The sequence below is a fragment of the Poeciliopsis prolifica genome, unplaced genomic scaffold, assembly GCF_027474105.1.
Source record: "Poeciliopsis prolifica strain line A6 unplaced genomic scaffold, Auburn_PproV2 SCAFFOLD033, whole genome shotgun sequence".
Lineage (NCBI taxonomy): Eukaryota > Metazoa > Chordata > Actinopteri > Cyprinodontiformes > Poeciliidae > Poeciliopsis > Poeciliopsis prolifica.
The window spans coordinates 2,341,932-2,351,370 of NW_026562408.1; the positions used below are offsets into that span (position 1 = coordinate 2,341,932).

Genomic DNA, 9,439 nt, shown 5'->3' on the forward strand with positions numbered 1-9,439 from the left:
CAAAAGCTACTGTGTTACATGAGAGCACTTGGAAAAAGTAAGTTAGTAAAATAAAGAGCGAAAACAACCTCCAACACCATCTTTCCTACGTTCGCATAAGTATGTAGGCAGAATAGATGAAGAGGAGAGAAATACTAGGTCCTATTGTGAAAAATCACGGCACCTGCTCAAGAAAGCAAACATCAAATAATCTCGCCTTAGAAAATCTACCAGTTTTAGCAAATTCACTTACAGATAGCAAAAAACATTGCATAATAACTATGATAGCAACATCACTTACTCTTACTGTCCAAAATAATTTATTTTAATATTAACTGTTATATTAATTTGTGATACTTGTTATTGCAAAGCCTCTAAAAAGTGTCTTTACCCTTTTTTTCTACACTCGCATTGCAAAACATCTTAGTTCTATTGGAATTTTTATTGCATATAAACACAAAGCTTTTTCAAGATTTTTAGATTTGGAAAATCTAAAAACCAGGTTTTGCACTTGTACTTAGCATCCTGAGTAAAAGCTTTGTCTAACTACTTTTGCAGTAATTATGACTGTAAACATTCTGAGGTATTTGACTACATTTAAAATCTACACATTTTGCCATCGTTTTAATTGGTTCACTGAACCATGCTAACAGAAATTACTTCGATTTAAACAGATCCCTTTGATCTGTAGCTGTTATTTCAAGCTTTAATTATTGTACATCTTAATGTGGTGTTCTTGACGCACATTGTGGATTATCTAATCTATATTAACAAAAAAAAAAAACACAAAAAAAACCCTAAAATGATCCCCAACCTAGATAAAACCGCATCGAGCCCAGCATTAAATGTTTATAGCTTAATGAGCCGGTAACCAGCAATATTTTGGCTACATATTTTCTTTTTCAAGAAATCAAGATTGTATGAATCCTGTAATAAAGTTCTTTTAATACGCATAATGCAGCAGCAATGTTCCAATAAGAAGATATGTCCTTACTTTTGTTATCAAGGCAACCTGTTATTTCTTAGTTAGTGTGGTCTCCTTCAAACGATGCAAATCATTTTCTGAACAACTGCCTTGAGCATTTATTCACATAAAAAGGTAGCTATAAAAAAATCTGTTCAATAAATATATTTGACCTACTTATTTGATGCTCACAAATGCAAGACTTAACTGGTCATACATCAGAATTGTGTGCTGTTTGCGGTGGGATGAGGGTTCTGCTTCAAACAAATCATGTTTTGTTGGCAATAGAGAATTGTTTGAGAGAAAAACACATTTCTCATTTTTTAAGTCAACACATACAGTACGTGTGGGTTGGTATTTTCAGCATTATAACGTCTGAAGCCAGCTGTTCCTCATGATTGTTCGGACTGATTTTACATCTGCCTGTTCTAAAATGAGCACTGCTCTATTAGATACGGTCTGACCCAGTTACTCCACTGCTTAATAATGTCTCATCATACCTTTGCGTGGCTGATTTAGTAGAGCAATATGATTTTCTAGATTTGACACACTGCACTTTGTGTCAAGCCATTTTATTTAAAAATGCATTATTTTTTTTATTAACTGTTTTTTGCAGCTGCATAATTAGATAAATCTTGTCTGATGGTCTTCATTTTGGGAGTGAGTGTGTTTTTCATCTCTGGTAATAAGTGACTTTCGTCATGAATCATATGGACTTTCTCTTGTATAAATTAGAAACGTACACTTCTAGTGAAATGAACTTCAACTAATTTCAGGATTAAAGCTGGATGGGAGTCAGAAACATTTGTTAAACTACGTGAAAGACTGCATTTTTTAACAGTATCGTGAAAATAGATATTTGAAGTTGGCCATTCTAATTATCTTTTCCGTTGATAATGACAATTGTTAATAGGTAGAATGTATGAGAGAGCACGTCAACATTGTGCTCTTGAAGTTTATTTCTTAGGGGAAGATGCATGTTTTTATGAGTATAAAAATGTTATGTTTTATGATGGCTGGATTAATGATAGCCAAGCCTCTCTGATGCACCTGGGTCTGAACGGTGGCCTGTATGGTCCAATCTAGACTCTCTCTTCGATGTTGTGTCTGCTTTCCATTTCCGTCTGATAGCATTATCTATAATATAAAGCCTGAAATGGCAAGTCTGTGTCAGCTTTTTAAATATTTGGCTTGCTTTTATATTTGATCAAGTAAACTCATGTGCCAGTTATACTTTATGAACCATTTCCTTTCTGAACAATATCACAATCAAAGTTACAATTAAAGTTGTTTTGTTTTATCTTTCCTTTTAAATGCAGTTCGTAAATGACATTCTTCTGATGCGCATAACGTTTCGAATTCGTATCTTTTTATCTCCTCGCAGGAGTGACCACTGTCCTGACTATGACCACTCTCAGTATAAGCGCCAGGAACTCTCTCCCTAAAGTGGCCTATGCCACAGCTATGGACTGGTTCATCGCCGTCTGCTATGCCTTTGTCTTCTCTGCCCTCATTGAGTTTGCCACAGTCAACTACTTCACCAAGAGGGGTTATGCTTGGGATGGAAAAAGTGTGGTCCCTGAGAAGGTACTTATTCAATATAAAATTGTATTAGCAAATGCTTTTATTTATTTTATTTTGTGTTGTTTTCATTTTATCTCTGGATGAATTTGCAATAAAAGATGAAACAAAATCTATTATTGCATAAGTTTTTACCTTTGATCAAAATGACTTTATTGACATTATTGTCAATAAAGCTGGAAAAGGACATTTCTACCTTGTAGCAGTTGAAGATTTATATCATAAGTAGGATTAATTTTACTCCATATATCCATGGCAATTTTTCTTTCCTAGTTTTTGCTTCACTTTTAGTTCATTGAATTGGATTTGTTAATATTGGGACAGCTGAATCTCCCTTCTTTCACTTTATGCAGTTTAAAAAAGTGATACATTTTAATTGCCCATATCTGGAAACACAACAACTGTACAACCATATAATGAGTTGACATTTGGTTTAAAGGTGGTTGAGTGCTAGGCTAAATTAACTATGTTAAATATAAAAAATAAAAATCATATATGTGAATATATCCTTCCTCAGTCTTGTTAGTCAAAATTCAAAACCTTCACATAAGCATTTTAAGAAATGTTTCTTAAAGACCTCACCATTTCTGATAACTACTTAGCAAGTTAGTTCAGACAGAGAACATTTTGTTGCAGTCTGCACATCATCTAACAGAAAGTGCTATTTCAGAAACATGACACGAACATTAATAGTTTAGTGTTTATCCTGGGCTTTCTGCTCTACTTGTCTGCAAGCTGCAGTTAGCAGCACCAAACACCGTATCCTCCAGCTATTACATAGAGAACAAAACAAAAGATGAATACTTTTCTATCATCTTATAATCATTTAAAAGACTTAAAATTAGAAGTTATTTCATGCTTAAAGCAGGATATAATGTAATTTCAGTATTTATTTAAAAACTTCTCAGTGCTGCATTCACACACAATGTTCAGTCTTACTTATTACTGCTGATATTTGGGTGGGCTGAGATACTCCATTAGTTTGATACTCAGGAACATTTTTGTGTGACAAAGGAGAAAAACAACAGTAAAAGAAGGAAACATGTTTTCATCGCTCAATATATAAACATTAATTTAAATTTATTTATTTACAGTTTTTTGAATGATTATTTCACACTGTATTCATTTGTTGGATTGTGGTACTTTTCACCCTGTCAATCAGAGATCGATCTCAGTAAACTGGTATCTGCTTTCTGATGAGGCTCATTTGTCAATTAAAATTACCTTCTGAAAATAACCTTTAATATCCCCTTATATAATCATCTTAAATATGTTTTAATTAGCATTAATAAGAAAGTCATTATTACTAGAAATCAAGTCTTATAAACAAAGATTTGAGTATATTAACTACTTGTGATCTGTTTTACATAATAACATTTGAGTGTTATAATTTATTGAGCTGCCTTTGCTTACCCAGTGAAAAAATCTATCTAAAACATGTAATAAATTGAAGTTTTGACATGCTTTTGCTTTCCCCCCAATTCTTTCTCAAAAAACCACAATCAGCAAAAGAAGAAGAAGGAGTCTCTCCTGAAGAAAAACAACACAACGGCCTACCCGCCTACCACTGCTACGCCCTTCGCACCCAATCCTGCCAGGAACCCGGGATTAGCCACAATCGCCAAAAGCGCTCCTCCACCCCCAGATGAGCCCAAAGAGGAGCCGAAACCCAAACCCCCGGAGGCCAAGAAGACCTTTAACAGTGTGAGCAAGATAGACCGGATTGCCAGAATAGCCTTCCCCCTGCTCTTTGGAACCTTTAACTTGGTCTACTGGGCAACCTACTTGAATAAGAAGCCCAAATTGCAGGGGGTCAATCACACCTAATTCATCTTTTTGTCGTTTTAATTAATTTTTTTTTTCTTAATCCTTTTACAAAAAAGTGGTTATTTTGAGATAAACATTGCGTCCACTCTGATTTGAATACCCAGTTGTTGCATTGCTTCTGTGTTTACCAAAATTTTGAAGATTTCAAAAGAAACAAAATATAGAAAAAAAAAAAGATAAATTCAGAGTTTTGAAAGGGTATCGTTCAGGTCTAAGAGGATGCTACTACAAAATGCTACTAAAATATCTAGCCAAGAGAATGCTATTCTACCACTTCATAGCCCACGTTTTTCCTGGGGCAGTGTTTTTGTTTTTTTCTTGCTCAAGTATCTCCCGTTTTTGTTTCTTTGTTTTCTTTAACCTATTTTAAAACATGGAATTACAGACAGTAAAGAGGCACCTGTGAATATGCATGGGCAGGAAATTGTATTATTTCTATTCATTTATTCAAAAATTAGACCCGTGTTGACTGATGGCTTGGGTTATTTGATGTCACCAGTGTAACGCTCATTCTTTTTGAAATATATCTTCCATTCTAGGTAGAATGTTTATTAGATTGTGTCATTCTTGAAAAAAATATATATATATTGTTTCTGCAATAGCAATAAAACATGTCTCAGTGGACACAGTTTATTTAGAGGACAAAACATACAAAGTTTAAATCATCTGTGCTCAGAAATAAAGTTATATGGATTTAATTTCACTGCATTGTAAATACTATCAAGTGTTAGAGATGTCTTTATTATGATTAAGCTTTGCAAAGTGTAACTAACGGGGTTTTAACTGAATCAACGGAAAGGTAAACTTTTTCATTTAGTTTCTCATTCTGATTCTTTTTACAAATGGAGCATAAACTGAGTTCATTCATTTTAGAGTAACTGTTTCTCATCTAATCTACATTTCATGCTAAATCGATTTAACTGAATCTAAACACTATTCAGCTGGATGTTTGTGACCACACCAAAAGCATCAATAAAATCCTTTCTAATGATGGGAAGTTGTAGGCAACAATCTAGAACCATCGCAAATTCTTGGAATTAAACATGGCATTAAGTTTATTTAATATTTTTGCTTACTTTTTGTGTTAGTTGGAGTCTTTGGGCTGGGGCCTCCTTTGCTAATACAGCATTTACAGAGAAGTTTAGTTAGCATGTGGTGGGGCACATTGAGATGGAGGAGAAGTGCCTTTATCATTTCCAGAATTCAAGCTGTGATGGATTTGTAGATGGGCGGCACATCTTTATTTTCCATCCCACTGAATCCCCACGCTGACCACGTTTACTACAGTTTCCAGATTCACTGGAAAGAAAATTGAGACATAATACTCAGAAAGTACCAGCTACACTGCCTTTCAGTATCACATGCCCCGTTTGGAGTCATTTTGTTGCTGCTTGCTTGGTGAGCAACAGCGAGAGACAGGGACAGAGAACGAAAGAGACAAAAAGGGGAAAAAGACAATGAGTTGAAGTGGCACTGTAATCTTAGGTTAGCGGGCGCTGTGTTTGGCAAAGAGGACTTGTCTTGTAGTTCAACGATAGTGCTGAAGATGAATATATTTTTGTAGCATGATGTCAATCCCTCTTCCAAACAACATAAAGTGGAAAGAATGTTTTCATTTGGGTTTGAACATTGCTTGCTTCTTTTTCTTCTTCTTCTAAATTAAAAAAGATAGGCTTTTGGAAAATGCTTCTCTTCTGACGTGACATGTAAAGGTTTCTAAACAGTCCAGTTTTCAATTATGTTGATGTAGCAATATTTATTAGTAAGGGCTTTTCTTAGGACCTGAACCTGACAGTCAGTCTGGGGGTGATATCCATTGTAGCTTTACACTGACTCATCTGTACTTGTAGTTTCATTTGTGCTGGGCATGGACATTTATTAAATACTTTTGATATGTGGGTAAAAATACCAGGCTTTATGTAACCATCTTGCTTTGTGAAGCCTTTGGCTTCAATTCTGACCTTCTTTGACAAAATGTAGAGTACCACAGCACTGCTTTGTGGATTCTCAGTGTTCTGTGCTGAATGTATTTTACATGGAATTGAATTAAGCCACACACATATAAGAACGGTGGAGGCCTATCTCTTTCCAAACATCAATACCCCTCGAAGATTTTTACATTTTCTTGTGCTAGCAAACTTTAAGGCATTCCTCGAGACTTTACATGATAGACCAGCACAATGTTGTGCATCATTTCCAAATAAAAGGAAATTGACAGGATTTTATTTAAAGTCTGACATGCATTTGTATTCAACCTCCCCAAAATTAATATTTTATAAAATATGTTAGAGTATGTTTCGACTAGATCTGCATATAGAGACGATTTCTTTTCAACTCCTTTTTGCAAAATAGCTCAAGATTAATCAGAATGGATTATGAGTGTAAATGAAAAGCAATTTGCAGTCTTGCCACAGATACTTGGAGCGTCCAGACAACTCTTGAGAAATTTTGCATTCAATTAGCTTTTCTTGCTCTACTGCAATTTATTTTTTCAACCACTCTGACCATCTTCCCACTTTTTTTCAGGAGAAATAGTTCCTCACATCACTATGTGAGTATGTAAAGAAGTAACTGCCATAAACCGTTTTTCACCACGGTAATGCTATAGATTTTACTCCAACCTTTTCCCAGACCCACCTGAGTTCACTAATATTCTGAAGCCAAACCTCCAATGAAGCCAGAGTTGTACCAGAGTTGTACCGTCAAAAACAGCTTGGTTTGCAATGACATTAAAATACACAGGTGAAGTCTGGTTGCTCATTCGATGGCTCCTAAAAGAAATTGGCTGCACTGAATTGTGTTTAGGGTAATCAGAGTAAAGGGAGTTGAATGCTTTTGCATAACACAAAATATTTCTTGGTAACTAACAACTGTTATATTCTGCTTCAAAAATGTGACACTTGTGTTCATCTATCCCATGAAGTCTTATTGAAATACATTAAAGTGTGTGGTTGCTCTGTGACAAACTGGAAAGGTTTAAGGTGTATGAACACTTTGCAGGGGATTACATTTTTGTGTTGTGCTGTTAAAAAATCACATTGCTGCCAGAAGGAATCCAAAGAAGAGATTAGTGCTTTCTCTATTATATTTGCATCACGGTTATGATCACTACTAAATTTATCCCTGAAAGAAACACTTTAGCAAGCATATGCAGGCAGTCCACTGTTCACGGCCACTTTACCTACATGCAGAGGGTCAAGGGATCTGAGGTTCAGGATACAGAGTTGTACAAAATGTTAGAATTCTAAAAAAATGTATCTATGTTTATTATCATGAAGAAAAAAATTATATATATAGATATACATATGTAAAATACATAAACATACAGCATTTGATTATATTATTGAAGATATTAGAAGAGAAGATGATGAATATTGTTTGTATTATCAATTTATTGTTATGCATTTTGCACATTTAAAAAGAACAATAACATTACATTTATGTAGTTGGCTTCGTGCTATGCAAGGACGACTTTGAACTGCTTCATTGATCTTTTTCTCCATAACCATTAAGCTTTAGATTCACAAATTATAATGAAAAGAAAATAGCTTAGCTTTTATACCAGTTATTAGCTTGTTCTTTTTTTTTCTTCCTTCAAACAATGGCCATACAGGGTGACATTGAAGAACACAGTGGATTATCTCTTTTGTTTGTGCTTCAGATTTGTCTTTGGTTGAGAGGAGCATGGCTTTTATGGCCAATTGCACTTTTTTTCCAGAGTTGTGCAATAAAAGGATTGAGCCGAAAAAGTCAGGAGCAAAACTGTAACAAGATTTCTTTGTCTAAAAATTTGTGTTCAAGTTCTAGAATGATTTCTTTTTTGTACAAAAATGAAGGGAGGCAAACATGTTTCCCCTCCCCCCCTCCCCTTTTTCATTTTATAAAACAGAACTTATGTTATTTACTTAATTTCCTAAATCAAAAATACTTTTAAATCCAACATAGTTTCTGACCGTCCATGTTAAAATGAGAGACTAAATGTGAATTTTCTACAGCTTGAACGTTTTCCATCAGAAGCATAGTATTCAAAGAGGGAAAAACAAAGATGAAATACCATGTCTGAGTATATATTATTGTCATTTTTTGCCAGGTCTGGTTTTGTTACATTTCAGAATGTGAAACATACGACACAGTACAGTCATGAGCTTCCTACTACCTTCACTCATTTCATGATGTAAATATCACATATTTACGGGTCCATGGCGGTTTTCATCATTACCAACATGCTTTCCAACAATAAGTCTTTTGGTTATTCCTAGATTCCTACTGGAATATTTTTTCTTGTATTTTTATCAAACAATATATTCTAATTTTCACTGAAAAGAACTTCAAATGTAGTAATTTTCTAAAGCACAAAAGGTCGATTAGGGTGAATGAAAACAGAACTAGATTGAATCTGTATGGACATTATAAACACACAAATGCACACAAGCTCACATATCCACATGCAGTACATATGCTGGTAGTTCAGTGATACTGATAGAGGGTTGTGATTGATGTAGATGATTTGGTAACCTTCTGTAAATGTTCTCTTTTTGTTTCTTTTGGTTATGATATGGCCCTGTAAATCCTGATTCTCTGCATTAGTCTTTAAATAAAAAGAAAACAAATGAATGGTTTGTCTGCTTCTGTGGCTCACCAGACAGATGTGAAAATATTTATCAAGATCAAATTCCACGTTAATTTTTTAAGTATTAAGCTGGGAACTGCACAAGTTGCATTAAATGTTTTTCTTGCCCTTTACCACACAAACAATTTAACAAAAAAATAAAATAAAAATGAAAGCACACATTTTGTTGTTAAAGCATCAAAATCAGTATTTTGTTACTCATTTAACAAATTTAAGTGTCATCACTTAGATTTGTTACCATTCTAAGTGGTAACAAAATTTGTGGAAATAATTATTTTCTTGAAAATATATAAAACATACAAAATATAATTTTTGAGTGAATATTCAAAAACAATTTTTTTTCTGGAAGTCTCTATGGAGATAATGTGATTTTGACATAAATACATGAGTAGTTAGGTCCTTGGAAAGCATTACAGAAATATTAAACAATACACTCAAGTATATCAGTTTGAAAGAAA

The 9,439-nt window shown here is 34.2% G+C and overlaps 1 protein-coding gene across 2 annotated transcripts in view; it reads left to right on the top strand.

Moving 5' to 3' along the window:
- The window catches only part of gabra1 (gamma-aminobutyric acid type A receptor subunit alpha1), a 28,168-nt gene extending 19,203 nt beyond the window's left edge, over positions 1-8,965 (top strand). For both annotated transcript variants that reach the window (XM_055051563.1, XM_055051564.1), the window contains exons 9-10: positions 2,328-2,530; positions 4,031-8,965. In XM_055051563.1, coding sequence (XP_054907538.1) covers positions 2,328-2,530; positions 4,031-4,351 — 524 coding nt within the window. In that variant the 3' untranslated portion in view covers positions 4,352-8,965. The remainder of the gene's footprint in view (positions 1-2,327; positions 2,531-4,030) is intronic.
- The last annotated feature ends 474 nt before the right edge of the window (positions 8,966-9,439 follow it).